This window comes from Diplodia seriata (assembly GCF_021436955.1).
Source record: "Diplodia seriata strain FDS-637 chromosome Unknown scaffold_1, whole genome shotgun sequence".
In the NCBI taxonomy this organism is placed as follows: domain Eukaryota; kingdom Fungi; phylum Ascomycota; class Dothideomycetes; order Botryosphaeriales; family Botryosphaeriaceae; genus Diplodia; species Diplodia seriata.
The window spans coordinates 867,690-884,746 of NW_027117308.1; the positions used below are offsets into that span (position 1 = coordinate 867,690).

Sequence of the window (17,057 nt, forward strand, 5' to 3'; positions counted from 1 at the left end):
TAACCTGGCGCTCTCCCAAGTGAGCTAAAGCTGCGATTGAAGATTCAAAATGGCTGTTATGCTTTATCTTCCGGGCAAAGAGAAAATCTCTGCATCCTGAGGTGTGCTGGCACTGCCCCACCGCCTCGCTTGTTGTGCCGCTCAAGGGTCGCCGCCATCCCTTCGTGGTTTGGGTTTGTCGTGGCAGAATCGCGCGACTTGATTGGCGAGGTTACACGCTCCGACGCGAGAGAAGCGAGTGTTCTGCCTGATTCCACCCCAAAATTGGAATAGCACCACGGAGATAAGAAACTGCTTGAAACTTCTGAACCACGAAGCGACGTAGCGCTTCGTTTCCGGCAAGCCGAGACGCGTCCTCCCACGCGCCTGCACCCCAACCTCTCGCGCATCAATCACCCTTGTTCCGCCAACGCTTCTCCGCACTTTGTACGGATATGCAGCCGCGCTCTACCCCACACCGTGCTACAATGCCATGCTTTGTCCCATCGCACGACTCCGCACGCCCGGCTGCTCCGCCGGCGTAGCAGCCCCCGAGCTGCGTCTACATACAAACGTTCGCCGACGCACTTTGCCCTGCATTGCTCTTAGATCGCACTTCGGTCAATTCAGCCATAGCTATCAGCCTGCTCCATCACCATGCCTGCTCGCTTCGCGCCCAGACTCCTACTAAGAGCCTCGACTCCCACGGTCGCTCGACGGTGGTCGCGTTCGTTTGTGAGCTCTTCTCAGCTGCAGAAGACAGCCATAGTCACTGGCTCTGCAAGGGGACTGTTAGTCAATGTGCCTGCCCCTGCACATACTTCGCTCACTCTTTGACAGCGGCAAAGCCATCGCCATCCGTCTTGCTGAGGATGGTTACGACGTCACTATCAATGACATGGCTCACAACAAGGATCAGGCCGAGGAGGTTGTATCTCACATCAGACACTTGGGCCGCAAGTCTACTCTCGTCATCGGAGATGTTTCGAAGCGTGCAGACGTCAAGAACATAGTCGACACTTCAGTGAAGGAGCTTGGGCCGTTGGACACCATGGTAGCCAACGCCGGCATTGCTCAAGTCAAGCCCCTGCTCAAATTGACCGACGAAGACTTCCGCCGCATGTTTGAGATCAACGTCTATGGTGTCTTCCACTGCTACACGGAAGCAGCCAAGCAGATGATAGAACAAGGTGGGGGCGGAAAGCTCATTGGCGCCGCAAGGTATGCGAGTCCCCTCCTCCGCAGAGTCGCTTGCTAAACCCTGCTACCTCAGCATCGTCGCTTTCAAACCCTTTGCCATGCTGTCCCACTACTCTGCTTCGAAATGGGCTGTCCGCGGCCTGACCCAGGCTATGGCCATGGAGATGGCAACTCACCAAATCACCGTGAACGCCTACGCTCCTGGCATCGTTGGTACCGCAATGTGGGACTTGATAGACGAGGAATTGGGCAAGACGACCGGCGCTAAGAAGGGCGATACCATCAAGAAGTACACAAGTGAGCTGATTGCACTTGGCAGGACCAGTGTTCCGGAAGATGTCAGCAAGGTCGTTAGTTTCCTGGCTGGACCAGACAGTGAATACGTGACTGGACAGACCATGGTCGTTGATGGTGGTATTGTCTATACTTAGAGTACTTATCGACATGTCCAGTTCTTTCTATTCACTGGACAGAATAGTGATGGTTGATCTCTGATTTTTTGCTACAAATCTTCCCTTGATGCCGCACGAGAGTGAAAGTTAAAGAAGAAAAGGAAAAGAAAAAGCCAAAGCATCTTTGCCTCGACTGTGGGCTTCGAGACTGGGCCATAAAGCACGCCTATCAACCCGTCACTCGCAATCAACCATGAAATACCTTTTTGCGGGATCTTTCTTGAAGCATGTCCCAGTTGTTTGAGAACATGTCGGCGCATGTCTCTAAGCCAAGCCTGCAAATCTTCCCTTGATGCCGCACAAGAGTGAAAGTTGAAAAGAAAAAAGCCAAAGCATCTTTGCCTCGACTGTGGGCATCGAGATTGGGCCAGAAAGCACGCCTATCAACCCTTCACTCGCAATCGACCATGAAATAACTTTTTGCGGGATCATGTCCCAGTTGTTTGAGAACATGTCAGCGCATGTCTCTAAGCCAAGCCTGGTCCACTCATCTCACTCGATGCGATTGACGAAAAGATCGTGCTTCATGCGATCTCCGAATGCTTTCATCGAGATGTTGATGTCCAGAGCCCACGGTGATGCTGACGATAGGAGGACTTCAGTGTCTGGATAGCGGTCCAGCTCCATGGCAGACCGGATGGTGTATAGCAGGAAAGTCTCCACAGCGCCGTCATGGGCTCCGTCAAAGAAACCAGGCAAAACATCCCACATTTGAAAGACTTCCGACTCCTTGTCCGCCGACCCGAGATCTCTCGCCGGTTTTTTGAAAAGGTAGAGAGTGGGGGGAATGGATGCTTGCTTAAAGTGTCTCCACTCGCAATTCTCATCGGATATGTTGATCCTGTACTTTCCTGCTCCGTCCTTTTCTAAGGTGCATATGCATACATCAAGGCTGTTAAAGTAGCTCTTGAATTCCCACCCATGTTTGATGCCGAGTAGTCGCAGCCATTCGCGGATGCAATGTCTCTGCGCGGCAGGGAATCCCTGTGTATCCTCCAAGATAGATGGTCTTTTCTTGACCCGAAGTTCGGCCTGCTGCTCGGCTGTGATGGCGCCAAAGCGGGAGAATGGCTTCGTAACGGCCATGCTAGCATTGTAGTCCGCTAATTGAATGTAATAGAAAGCGTTGATCCGTACGCTTTGTTGGTCCCAGTCCGTGGCTCGCTGGTTGACATGGGGGGGTCGCTGATCTTCCGGCAATGTGGAAATCCACCGATCCCATAGCCGAGCGAATTGGTCAATTGGCCGGTACCATCGTCTCCGAAAGTCTTCCCTCCAGTACGGTACAAGTTCCGGTAATCCATCGGGAATCTCCAGCCTATCGATGAGACCAAGAATGCGGTTGTACTCAGGTGGATGAGGTAGAATCGACGCGGTTGGGCATACATCAAGGGCGCTTGCTTCCTCTCCATCCTTCCGTCTTAGGCCAGTCCAAAGACCCACGCCCTGGTACTTGACAAGAACGGTCGGTAGAGAGATGTCTTGGACTTCCGAGTAAGCAAGAGCCGATCCTCTGTCCCATATTCCGAGGTTGAATCCCATATGATATGCGACTTTCGTAAGCTGCTCCGGGACGAAACCACCGGACTTTAAGATATCATCCAGTGATTCCTCGAGGATACCGGAGACGTGGAGTCTTTTCATCCTAGTTTCGATATGAAAAATGTTGATGACTCTTCCACAAGGGACTTGGCAGCAAATCGACAACACTAGAGCACTTAGACCGGTGATGTTCTCGAGCATGGTCCCAATGCCTCCGATACGATCAGCTGTTTCGAGCTCCTCGACGTCTCCAGGGTTGAAGTTGATGATATGAGCTCGTGTGGAATGATCCGCCATCGTGACGGTGTGTCTTGTGACAGTAGCACAGAGTGCTATGTCAACCTGACTGTTCCGTGAGCACAAGTAAAAGCGATTTGGATGTCTGGGACTTACTCTTATGTTTGAATCGTCGCCTTAAGGGCGCCTCGTCAGGAAAGAAATTTGCCTCTGGGGTGCGTGTCGAGGGTGAGCTTGTGAGGAAGGACACTTGCCTTTGAGGCGCGTGTCGGAGTTGACGGCAGAAGCAGTGTCGAGGGTGAGCTTGTGAGGAAGGACACTTGCCTTTGAGGCGCGTGTCGGAGTTGACGGCAGAAGCAGTGTCGAGGTAAGGTCGTGACGACCTGTTGGTCGAGAAGCGCGCAGGGCTAACCTGGCCGAAGCCGTGTATCCCGTCAAGAGATGACGCTTCTGTTAGATGATAGTGTCTTCACAAGTCAGTCGAGCCAAGAACTGGCGTGGGGGTCGAGGTGTTCGAGGGCGCGGATGCGCCGAGCGCGGCTTCCACTTCAGTGCGCATTCACGTGATCGGGCCTTACAGCACCCTCTCGCAGCCGATGGCTAGCGCGAAGAATAGCAGAACTACATGGCGTAACTATGCCATAGCTCGTTCTTAGAGAAAATAATAATAATGCGTAGGTAGTTAAAGCCATCGTCCGGACGTGTATGTAGAATTTTTAATTCGACATTCTCGTCCGGACGATGGCTTCAACTACCCATGACATAAGCAAAAAACAGATCCACGCTAGCCATCGGCTGCGCGAAGGAGCTGTAGCCAGATCTTTCCGTCAGTTGCACCCGAACCTCAAACCTACTTCACCACCCTCAAGCCGTCTTCTACACACAATTTTTGGTCAGCTCTAAAGGTCAGCTTCACAGACATTGGTTGCTCGAGTCACTGCGGCAGAACGGTCCCTGAATGACCGAACCAACGAGGCCGAGAAGAAGATACGACAGTGCCTGGTCGAGAACGACAAGATGCAACAACAGCTCCGCGAGTTACGGCTCCATGCTCGCCAGGCCCGGGATGGGCTAGAAGAACGGCGAGGTCGCGTCAGGCAACTCAAATTCGCGTTGTAGAAGCAAACGGACCGAGGAGAAGAGCTGCAGTCGAGAATCACGCACATAGACGCCGCTCTCGCCACTTCCAACTTGGAAGTTGGTAAATGACTGACTCGATTCTATGAGCTTGAGATGGTCACGACAGAGAAGATCGACACAATGAGGGCGAGCGTCTCCCGCCTTGAGGAGGCCGTGGCCACATCCGAATCGGAAGTTGGCAAGAAAAACAAGCAAATCCAGGAGCTCGAGGCGGCCATCGCCAACGAGCAAGGCAAGTTCAGGTCACTCCAATTGAGCGTCTCCCGCCTTGAGGAGGCCGTGGCCACTTCCGATTCGGAAGTTGGCAAGAAAACCGAGCGAATCCGGGAGCTCGAGACGGTCATTACCAACGAGCAAGCCAAGCTCAACTCACTCCGGTTGAGCTTCTCTTCCCTTGAAAAGGCCACAGCCACTTCCAATTCGGAAGTTGGCAAGAAAACCGAGCCCATCCGGGAGCTCGAGACGGCCATTACCAACGAGCAAGCCAAGCTCAACTCACTCCGGTTGAGCTTCTCTTCCCTTGAAAAGGCCGCAGCCAATTCCACCTCCAAAGTTGGCACGAGAGACTCGCAGTTAAACATACTTCGGCGAGTCATCACAGATGCTGAGGCCACGATGAAGGCAGGAAAGGACAAGTTCCGCGCACTCGAGCTGGAATTTTCCAATGCCAAATTCGACTTCAAGATGCAAGTTGACCTGAGAGATGTCTGCATCAGTGAACTTGAAGATGACATGGCAGCCGCCATAGCCGAAAAAGAAGCTTTGAACAGGAAGCTTCTCGATGCGCAGGCAGAATCCCAGGATCTGGACCGTCTCAACCGCATCCAATCTGACCAGCTCAAGCAAAACGTCACGGCTCAAGAGAACATGGCAGCTGTCATCGCTGAAAAGGGGGCTGCCAATGAAGTGTTGAGCAGGCAGCTCCTCGATGCGCAGGAAGAAGCCCGTGACCAGCTCAAGGAACATATTGCAGCACAGGAGAACATGGAAGCTGCCAATGAAGTGCTGAACGGGCAGCTCCTCGATGCGCAGGCAGAAGCCCGTGACTTGGGTCGTCTCAACCGCTTGCAATCTGACCAGCTCAACGAACATGCTGCTGCACAGGAGAAGTTTGAGCAGAGAGAACAGCGCATCAAAGACTTGAAACAGAATCTGCGCGATTCCAACACCAATCATAGTGTCGAGGCAACCCATTTTGAAGCAACGATCAAGCTTCTGAAGGAGAATTTGGAGACGGCCCAGAACGATAATACGACACTGAAGGACGAAGCCGCCGTACTCAAGCAGTGCATCCAGGGCCTTGAACTCCAGTTAACGAATGCTGGCACAGACACGGCCATGCTCGAACAGAGCATTGGCAAAGAAACAGAGCGCAACGAGAAGCTCCAAAGGCGCAATCGTCTCCTCACCGAGCGCTACCAGGATCTGGAGGAGCAAATGGAAAGGGATGGAAAGCGAATGATTGAGCTGGAAGGACGTGTTTCCGTCGGCGTCAACCGTCTCAGTGATTTGGAAGACGAGAGCGCGCAAACCGTCAAGGAGAAGAATGAACGGATCGCCAGCCTCGAGATCGAGATTCACGACCTGAACACCGACCTGGAGTCGCAGAGGAAGTGCGTGGCTGACCGAAACTCTTCCATCAAAAGTCTGCAGCATGACGTCAACATAAGAAACAGCTTGATTTTGCGGCTCGAGAAACAAGCAAACATCCAGAGTAAGAAAGAGCAAGCTCTGGTTAAGAGTTCTAAGAGATCGGCTGCTCAACTGGAGTTTAAATCTAGGAAACTTCGGAACGTTAAGAGGTCGACCACCGTACTCCGGGTGCACATCTCAATAGCAACGTTCCGTGTCTTGAAACGAATGAATTCAGCAGAAACCGAGACGGATCAGCTGAAGGGTCAGATGAAAAAGATGGAGAAGGAGCATGAAGAAAGCTTGCGTCGTCGTAAGAAGGACTATGAGGAAAGTCTGCGTCGTCGTGAATCGCAAAAGGCGCACGAGATTAAGAGGCTCACTAACAACCAACAATACCTGCACAACCTTACAAATGAAAGGATGAACAAGCTTATCGCCACAGAAAGAAGCCTGAAGCGGACGGAGCAGCAGGTTAGAGTGCTTCAGCAAGAACATGATTCAGCCGCAGTGCATCGTAAGGAGGTATAGCAGAAAGAGCACGAGCTCCACGAGTTCAGGCGCGGCGCAAAGCTTCGGAGTGAAATCTTGCAGAGGGCTATCGAAAAGGCAGAAGATAACATTAAGACACTATTAGCAAAGGCCGAATCGGAAGCTTAACGTTATGAGTCCGAGATGGACATTTAACGCAGGCGGTACGATCGTCTCTGAAATGCGGCTGAGGTCATCCTTAGCGCGGTTCGCAAGCTCGAAGACACTATTGACAAGTACAAGGTGCGCATCGCCAGTAACAACGAATGGGCGAAGGACACACTGGCGAAGCACAACTAGTTGCTCGCGCTGTATCACGAGCAGATGGGGATCGCAGCGAAAACCTGTCGTGGCCTACGTCTAGAGCTAGCAGATGCGCGCAAAAAGTTAGACGCGGCGAATGCCCGACTTACTAGACGAAGCTCTTAAGCTGTCGTTAAGAAATTTATCGACCAGTTGTAGGAGGATTCGGGATTTGCTGGACGTAGCTCTTGAGCTGTCGTTAAGAAATTTGTCGGGTAGTTGTAGGTGGATTCGGGATTTGATCTGTAGGAGCTCCTACGAAAGAAAGGGCATGGAAATAATAATAACTTTATACTCGACGCTTGTTGCAAACGATGGCTTAATTCTTAGTAACAAGTAAGGGCTAGCTAATAGGGGGCGCTAAGTTAACCGGCAAATTACCGAAATACCTAGTTTTTTAAAAATAATTTCTAAAATACCTATACCCTTACCTAAATACCCACCTAGTTATCTAGGTAAATAATAGACCTTGCATAAAGTAAAGTTCGTAATTTACGAAAAACCGGGTATTTAGGTAAATAAAATATAAAGTAGGGTATTTAGATAAATATTTTTTACCAAAATACCCGGTTTTTTTAAAAAATTATATCGACTTCGTTTCTTTATAGAAAAACGTAAAACTTTTAATTTAAGTACTTTATATACTATATTTTAATAGTGTGCAAAAATTTTCCTAAAATCTTCTACCGTTTAAGAGAAAATTAATTTTAAAATTAACACATTTTTTATTTTCTATTTAAGCTATTCTTTACAAGTTTTTTTAGAATCTTTTAGTATTTTACAAGAAAATAAAGCAAATTAAACACTATACGCCTTTAAAATAGAATTCTACGTAAGTTTATCTTCGTTTTTAGCAATTTTACCTATTTCTATAAGGCGAAGTGCCTTTTTTCTTACGCTTTCGCGTATTCTCGGCGCAGGACGCTTTAAATTACGCGAAACTAGCGTAAAATCTAGCTTAAATTCGTCGCTTTATAAGCTAGAATCTAGATTCTAGCTTAAAATTAAGCTAGAAAGAATATTTTCTTCTAATTCTTTTTTATTCTTTATAGTAGATTCGCTAGATTCTAGTAGATTCGCGTGTTTCTAGATTTTCTAAGGGCTGCTAAACCTGTTTTCTACTAATTCTTTCTTATTTTCTATAGTAGATTTACTATTTAGGCTAGTTTCTTATAGATTTTCGTTGCCTAGTAAATCGAATTCTACTAATTCTACCACGTTTTCTATAGTAAATTCGCTAGATTTCTATAAATTCGCGTGTTTCTAGGTTTCTTAAGGGCTACTAGAACTATTTTCTACTAAATCTTTCTTATTCTCTATAGTAGATTCGCTAGATTCTAGTAGATTCGCGTATTTCTAGGTTTTCTAAGGGCTGCTAGACCTATTTTCTACTAATTCTTCTTTAGATTTACTCGAATCTTCGCCTAATTCTTATAAATTCGTATTTTCTAGGTCGAATTCTACTAATTCTTTTTTAGAATTAGAAGAAAATCCCTTAAATTTACTTAAATCTTTACTAGATTAGCTTAATTCTTACGAATTTTCGTAATTTTCTTATAAATTCTCGCGATTTTCTCTTTACTAAATAAGCTAATCGCGGCGAAGAATCGTATAAGGCCCGCGAATTACGTTTCTTTAGTCTTCTCTCTACTACGTCTGGCGTAATTGCTGCTACGTAGTAAGGCGTCGCCTACGCTTATTTTTACGAGGTCTACTACGCCCCCTTTAGCGTATTTTCTCTATAATTAAGCAGGTATCGCCATCTAAAGTAAAGAAATTTACTGCAAAAGGCTTTAAATACTAAGAATTATTATAGAAAACTTAGTAATTTTTAGTAGAATATACTTCTTTAGCGTATTCTAAAGTATTATATCTAAATTAAGTAATTAGCGCGTACGCGTAGCGATAGAAAATTCGAAAATCTTAAAAATTAAGATAGAAACACGTTTTATCTTTAAGATTTATAATAAATTACACGCGTCCTCTTAAAACTATATCTAGGCCGCGTTCGTAATTAGAAATTACTACTCGCTAGATGCGTAACTAAATTATTAATTAATTAGTTTAAATTTAATTTAGAATATTTTAGTAATTTACTTACTTCTAGTAATTCTACTTAAAATTTCGCCTATGCCTAGTCTATTAGTAGAGATTCCATACGTTTTTAACTATTTTAAACGAATTTTTATATAGTAAAATTCTAAATACCCTCTAGTGCGAGCAGAATATACTGTTTTCTATATAGTAACTATAAAGAATTTATAGATTCCGAGATATTTAACGTTGTTTAGCCGTATCTAGAATAGTTTTTTACTAGAATTGCGTATTTTATCTATTAATCGTACGGTATTTAATCGATATACTCTACTTCTCGAGCATTTAGTACTCGAATTGCGTTAAGTTTTTACTAGAATTTAAATTCGTTCGTGATATGCACTAGCTAGAATTTAATTAGCTTAATTATAATAGAATAAAATAGTAAAATAGAACTTATCTATCGAAATTACTATATAATCGAATAACTATATTCTTTACTAACGTTTTTAGCTAAATACTAGCTATAATAATAATTATAAGCTAGCGGAAATAGCTAGAAAATTATAGGTAATAAACCTATACTACGATCGCTTATAAAAGCGAATCTCGGCGTGTTTAATATCGATTCTTTCTCTTTCTCTTTCTCGCGCTCGAAAATCGTACGATTAGCTTCGATTAACGCTTTATTAATAAAGCGTAAAAATCTAAGCTAAAATCGCTTATTTTTAGGGCTAGCGTAAATTCTCTAGGCAATTAGAAGAATCTAGTTATTAGAATCGAGTATAGAAGCTACTAGTAAATAACTAGAAGCTTCTACTTTTATATACGCAGTATTAATCGAAATAAAATTTCGATTATTAATAATAGCTGCTGCGTAAGTAGTATTAGAAGTAATAAAAGTATATCTAAATAATTAATTAGTATATTTACTTAATATATATATAATATATTACTTACTAAAATGCTCTACTCTCTTTATTACGCGAAAATCGCGTAAAACCGCCTCTATTACCGTAATTTTATCGAATTTTACGAAGGTAGGGCTATTTAGTAATAAACAAATTAGTTTTAATAGCTAATTTTATAGATAAACTTACCTAAATTTAACGAATTATCTCTAATTTAGTACTAAACGCCTTAATTTTCGCCTATTTATAAATTTACTAGGCCTGCTAATAGTTAATATTAACCCTATAGTTAATACGCTCGAGGGTGCGTATTAAATTTAGCTAAATTTAGGGTTCTTCCTTAATTATATTGCGTTAGTAGTCGATTAGAACGCGTATAGAATGTTAATATCGCTAATTTTCGTATATTTGCGTAGAAAAATACGTATAAGGCTTAAGTTTTTTAATAATTACATCGCCTAAATAGAATATATTAGTAAAATTTAAATTAATTACAATTAGGGTGATTATAAAGAATTTAAAATAGGAAAAAATAGTAAAATTTAAATTAATTATAATTAAGGTGATTGTAAAGAATTTTAAAATAGAAAAAAACAGTAAAATTTAAATTAATTATAATTAGAGTAATTATAAAGAATTAAAAAGAGAAAAAAATAGTAAAATTACTTATCTTTCTTCTATCTAATTTAAAGTAGAAATTCGCACCTAGCTAGTTTATATTCTTAATACGTACGCGTTTTATTAGCTCTTTTTAAGACGTAAGATTCGTATCGCTATACTAGATATAATCTAGTAGTATCTTATATAGCTTTTTAGTTAAAATAGATTACGCTAACTTCGAATAGTTAAGAATCTACTATAGTAGCAGATTTCTACTATTTTTACCTATATAGAACTACTCTATTATATAGATTTAGAAAAGGGGCTAAAAAGAGGCTAAAAAGAGGCTAAAATACGCGATTAATTTTAAAAAAAGAGGCGAATAGGGGCTAAAATATACGATTAATTTTAAAAAAAGGGGCGAATAGAGGCTAGAATACGCGATTAATTTTAAGAAAGAGTCTAGAATACGCCATTAATTTAAAAAAAAACTAGGTATTTCGATAAATATTATTTATCTAAATACTCTACTTTATAATATATTTATCTAAATACCCGATTTCGCCCGTTTTATAATTTATAAGAATATATATAAATAGTTATACTTAAAAGTAGAGTATTTAGGTAAATTTTATAAAAACTAGGTATTTAAGTAAGGGTATAGGTATTTTAGAAATTATTTTCGAAAAACTAGGTATTTTAGTAATTTACCGTAAGTTAATACTCTTAGCGATACTAGAAGTCTAACGGCGATAGTATATCTTTTCGCGCTAAAAAATCCTAGTATATCGTATCTAGTATAGTAATACCCGTTAGGTAGCGATATATCGAACTATAAGTAAAGCCTAATAGGCGACTATAGTGTTAAGAAAAAGAACGTAGCGCCTAAGATAAATATAACGGTAATATAGTCTATCGCGCTTAACGCTAAGAAGTATCCGCGCGAGTAACTATTAAATAACTATCTCTTTCTACTATACTCTATTATACGGTAAATTACTAAGATACCTAGTTTTTTAAAAATAATATCTAAAATATCTATATTCTTATCTAAATACCTAGTTTTTATAAACGGCAAATTACTAAAATATCTAGTTTTTTAAAAATAATTTCTAAAATACCTATACCCTTCGGCAAATTACTAAAATACCTAGTTTTTTAAAAATAATATCTAAAATATCTATACCCTTATCTAAATACCTAGTTTTTATAAAATTTATCTAAATACCCTACTTTTAAGTATAACTTTTTATATATTTTCTTATAAATTATAAACGGGCGAAACTAGATATTTAGGTAAATATATTATAAAGTAGAGTATTTAGATAAATAATATTTATTAAAATACCTAGTTTTTTTTTAAAATTAATGGCGTATTCTAGACTCTTTTTTAAAATTAATCGCGTATTTTAGCCTCTTTTTAGCCTCTTTTTAGTCTCTTTTCTAAATCTATATAATAGAGTAGTTCTATATAGATAAAAATAGTAGAAATCTACTACTATAGTAGATTCTTAACTATTCGAAGTTAGCGTAATCTATTTTAACTAAAAAGCTATATAAGATGCTACTAAATTATATCTAGTATAGTAATACGAATCTTACGTATTAAAAAGAGCCGATAAAACGCGTACGTATTAAGAATATAAACTAGCTAAATACGAATTTCTACTTTAAATTAGATAGAAGAAAGATAAGTAATTTTACTATTTTTCTCTCTTTTTAATTCTTTATAATTACTTTAATTATAATTAATTTAAATTTTACTAATATATTCTATTTAGGCGATATAATTATTAAGAAACTTAAGCCTTATATATATTTTTCTATATAAATATATAAAAATTAGCGATATTAATATTCTATACGCGTTCTAATTAACTACTAACGTAATATAATTAAGAAAGAATTCTAAATTTAACTAAATTTAATACGTATTCTTAAGTATATTAACTATAGAGTTAATATTAACTATTAATAGATATAGCGAATTCGTAAATAGACGAAAATTAAGATATTTAGTACTAAATTAAAGATAGTTCGTCGAATTTAGATAAGTTTTTAATAATATTTTTAAAATTAGCTATTAGAACTAATTTATTTATTACTAAATAGCTCTATCTTTATAAAATTTAATAAAATTACGGTAATAGAGGCGGTTTTACGCGATTTTCGCATAATAAAGAGAGTAGAGTATTTTAGTAAGTAATATATTATATATATATTAAGTAAATATACTAATTTATTTATTATTTAGATATACTTTTATTACTTCTAATGCTACTTGCGTAGTAGCTATTATTAATAATCGAAATTTTATTTCGATTAATACTACGCATATAAAAGTAGAAGCTTCTAGTTATTTACTAGTAGCTTCTATACTCGATTCTAATAACTAGATTCTTTTAATTATCTAGAAAATTTACGCTAGCCCTAAAAATAAGTAATTTTAGCTTAGATTTTTACGCTTTATTAATAAAGCGTTAATTAAAGCTAATTATACGATTTTTAAGCGCGAAAAAAAGAAAGAATTAATATTAAATACGCTAAAATTTACTTTTATAAGTAATCGTAGTATAGGTTTATTATCTATAATTTTCTAGCTATTTCTACTAGCTTATAATTATTATTATAGCTAGTATTTAGCTAAAAACGTTAGTAAAGAATATAGTTATTTAATTATATAGTAATTTTAATAGATAAGTTCTATTTTACTATTTTATTCTATTTAATTAGAGTCTAACTAGCTTAATTTAAGCTAATTAAATTATAGTTAGTATACGTTATAAATAAATTCGAATTTTAGTAAAAACTTAACGTAATTTAAATACTAAATACTTAAGAAGTAGAGTATATTAATTAAATACTATACGATTAATAGATAAAATACGTAATTCTAGTAAAAAACTATTTTAAATACGGCTAAATAACGTTAAATATCTCGAAATCTATAAATTCTTTATAGTTACTATATAGAAAATAGTATATTCTACTCGTACTAAAGGGTATTTAGAATTTTACTATATAAAAATTCGTTTAAAATAGTTAAAAACGTATAGAATTTCTACTAATAGACTAGGCATAGGCGAAATTTTAAGTAAAATTACTAGAAGTAAGTAAATTACTAAAATATTCTAAATTAAATTTAAACTAATTAATTAATAATTTAGTTATATATCTAGCGAGTAGTAATTTCTAATTATAAATACAATCTAGATATAGTTTTAAGAGAACGCGTATAATTTATTATAAATTTTAAAGATAAAACGTATTTCTATCTTAATTTTTAAGATTTTTAAATTTTCTATTACTACGCGCACGCGCTAATTATTTAATTTAAATATAATACTTTAAAATACGCTAAAGAAGTATATTCTACTAAAAACTACTAAGTTTTCTATAATAATTCTTAGTATTTAAAGTCTTTTATAGTAAATTTCTTCGCTTTAGATAGTAATATCTACTTAATTATAAAGAAAATACGCTAAAGAGGGCGTAGAAGACTTTATAAAAATAAGCGTAAACGACGTCTTACTATATAGTAGTAATTACGCTAGGCGTAGTAGAAAAAAGATTAAAGAAATATAATTTATAGGCCTTATACGATTCTTTACCGCGATTAGCTTATTTAGTAGAGAGAAAATTATAAAAATTCGTAAGAATTAAGCTAATCTAGTAAAGATTTAAGTAAATTTAAGGGATTTTCTTCTAATTCTAAGAAAGAATTAGTAGAATTCGATCTAGAAAATACGAATTTATAAGAATCTAGCGAATCTAGTAAATCTACTATAGAGAATAAGAAAGAATTAGTAGAAAATAAATTTAGTAGCTCTTAAAGAATTTAGAGATACGTAAATTTATAGAAATTTAGCGAATCTAGCGAATCTACTATAGAAAACGTAGTAGAATTAGTAGAATTTAATCTACTAGATAATAAAAATTTAAAAGAAACTAGTCTAAATAGCGAATCTACTATAGAAAATAAAAAAGAATTAGTAGAAAATAGGTCTAGTAGCTCTTAAAAAATCTAAAAATACGCGAATCTATAGAAATCTAGTAAATCTACTTTAGAGAATAAGAAAAAATTAAAAGAAAATAGATCTAGTAGTTCTTAAAGAATTTAAAGACACTTAAATTCGTAAGAAATTAATTAAAATACTCTCTCTAGCTTAATTTTAAGCTAAAATCTAGATTCTAGCTTATAAAGCGACGAATTTAAGCTAAATTTTACGCTAGTTTCGCGTAATTTAAAGCGTTTTACGCTAAGAATACGCGAAAGCGTAAGAAAAAAGATACTTCGCCTTATAAAAATAAATAAAATTACTAAAAATAAAGATAAACTTATATAAAATTTTATTTTAAAGGCGTTTAGTATTTAATTTACTTTATTTTCTTATAAAATACTAAAAGATTCTAAAAAAACTTATAAAGAATAGCTTAAATAGAAAATAAAAAATACGTTAATTTTAAAATTAATTTCCTCTTAAACGGTAGAAGATATTAGAGATTTTTTTAAATACTATTAAAATATAGTATATAAAGTACTTAAATTAAAAGTATTACGTTTTTCTATAAAGAAACGAAGTTAGAATTATTTTTTAAAAAAACTAAGTATTTTAGTAAAAATTATTTATCTAAATACTCTACTTTATATTTTATTTATCTATATATTTAGTTTTTTATAAATTACGAACTTTACTTTATATAAGGTCTATTATTTATCTAGATATCTAAGTAGATATTTAGATAAGAGTATAAATATTTTAGAAATTATTTTTAAAAAACTAGATATTTTAGTAATTTACCGTAGATAAAATTACTAAAAACGAAGATAAACTTATATAGAGTTTTATTTTAAAGATATTTAATATTTATTCTACTTTATTTTCTTATAAAATATTAAAAGATTTTAAAAAAACTTATAAAAAATAGCTTAAATAGAAAATAAAAAATATATTAATTTTAAAATTAATTTTCTCTTAAATAATAGAAGATATTAGATAAATTTCTATATACTATTAAAATAGATACGTAAATTACTAATCTCTTTTCGTACGATTACTAACTTCTTTCGTTAGATTACTAACCTCTTTTCCCTCGAGATATTTATTTAAATTTCTAGATTTTATATATAATTTTACGGGGATTTTACTATCTTCTTCGCTATATTAAACCTCTTATTCGTTATTCTACGTATACTATTATCTTAAGTATTACCGATCGATTATAGCTATTTAGCGGCATTTAGCGATCGGCAAATTACCGAAATACCTAGTTTTTTAAAAATAATTTTTAAAATATCTATACTCTTATCTAAATACCCACCTAGTTATCTAGGTAAATAATAGACCTTATATAAAGTAAAGTTCGTAATTTATAAAAAACTAGATATTTAGATAAATAAAATGTAAAGTAGGGTATTTAGGTAAATAAAATATAAAGTAGGGTATTTAGATAAATATTTTTTACTAAAATACCCGGTTTTTTTAAAAAATTATATCGACTTCGTTTCTTTATAGAAAAACGTAAAACTTTTAATTTAAGTACTTTATATACTATATTTTAATAGTATATAAAAATTCTTCTAAAATCTTCTACCGTTTAAGAGAAAATTAATTTTAAAATTAACGCATTTTTTATTTTCTATTTAAGCTGTTCTTTATAAGTTTTTTTAGAATCTTTTAGTATTTTATAAGAAAATAAAGTAAACTAAATACTAAACGCCTTTAAAATAAAATTTTACATAAGTTTATCTTCGTTTTTAGCAATTTTACCCGTTTCTATAAGGCGAAGTATCTTTTTTCTTACGCTTTCGCGTATTCTCGGCGTAGAACGCTTTAATTACGCGAAACTAACGTAAAATCTAGCTTAAATTCGTCGCTTTATAAGCTAGAATCTAGATTCTAGCTTAAAATTAAGCTAGAGAGGGTATTTTAATCGATTTCTTACGAATTCGCGTGTCTCTAAATTTTTTAAGGGCTACTAGGCCTATTTTCTTCTAATTCTTTCTTATTCTCTATAGTAGATTCGCTAGATTCGCTAGATTTCTATAAATTTGCGTGTCTCTAAATTCTTTAAGGGCTATTAGACCTATTTTCTACTAATTCTTTCTTATTTTCTATAGTAGATTCGCTATTTAGACTAGTTTCTTATAGATTTTTATTGCCTAGTAGATCGAATTCTACTAATTCTACTACGTTTTCTATAGTAAATTCGTTAAATTTCTATAAATTCGCGTGTTTCTAGATTTCTTAAGGGCTGCTAGAACTATTTTCTTCTAAATCTTTCTTATTCTTTATAGTAGATTTACTAGATTTCTATAGATTCGCGTGTTTCTAGGTTTCTTAAGGGCTACTAGAACTATTTTCTTTTAAATCTTTCTTATTCTCTATAGTAGATTCGCTAGATTCGTTAGATTCTTATAAATTCGTATTTTCTAGGTCGAATTCTACTAATTCTTTCTTAGAATTAGAAGAAAATTCCTTAAATTTACTTAAAT

General features: G+C 36.3%; 3 protein-coding genes across 3 annotated transcripts; 2 read left to right on the forward strand and 1 right to left on the reverse strand.

Moving 5' to 3' along the window:
- Nucleotides 1-877: 877 nt before the first annotated feature.
- SLS55_000269 (uncharacterized protein) lies at nt 878-1,610 on the forward strand (the record flags this gene model as incomplete). The annotated part of the gene is made up of 2 exons (XM_066771782.1): nt 878-1,200; nt 1,253-1,610. 2 exons carry the CDS (start codon nt 878-880, stop codon nt 1,608-1,610), a joined length of 681 nt encoding a protein of 226 aa, XP_066637061.1.
- A 513-nt stretch (nt 1,611-2,123) lies between these two features.
- Nucleotides 2,124-3,470, reverse strand: SLS55_000270 (uncharacterized protein; the record flags this gene model as incomplete). The annotated part of the gene is made up of 1 exon (XM_066771783.1): nt 2,124-3,470. One exon carries the CDS (start codon nt 3,468-3,470, stop codon nt 2,124-2,126), a length of 1,347 nt encoding a protein of 448 aa, XP_066637062.1.
- Nucleotides 3,471-4,643: 1,173 nt separating this feature from the next.
- On the forward strand, nt 4,644-7,013 carry SLS55_000271 (uncharacterized protein; the record flags this gene model as incomplete). Its single annotated transcript, XM_066771784.1, has 2 exons — nt 4,644-6,656; nt 6,906-7,013. The coding sequence occupies 2 exons, from the start codon at nt 4,644-4,646 to the stop codon at nt 7,011-7,013; spliced, it is 2,121 nt and encodes a 706-aa protein (XP_066637063.1).
- Nucleotides 7,014-17,057: the final 10,044 nt, after the last annotated feature.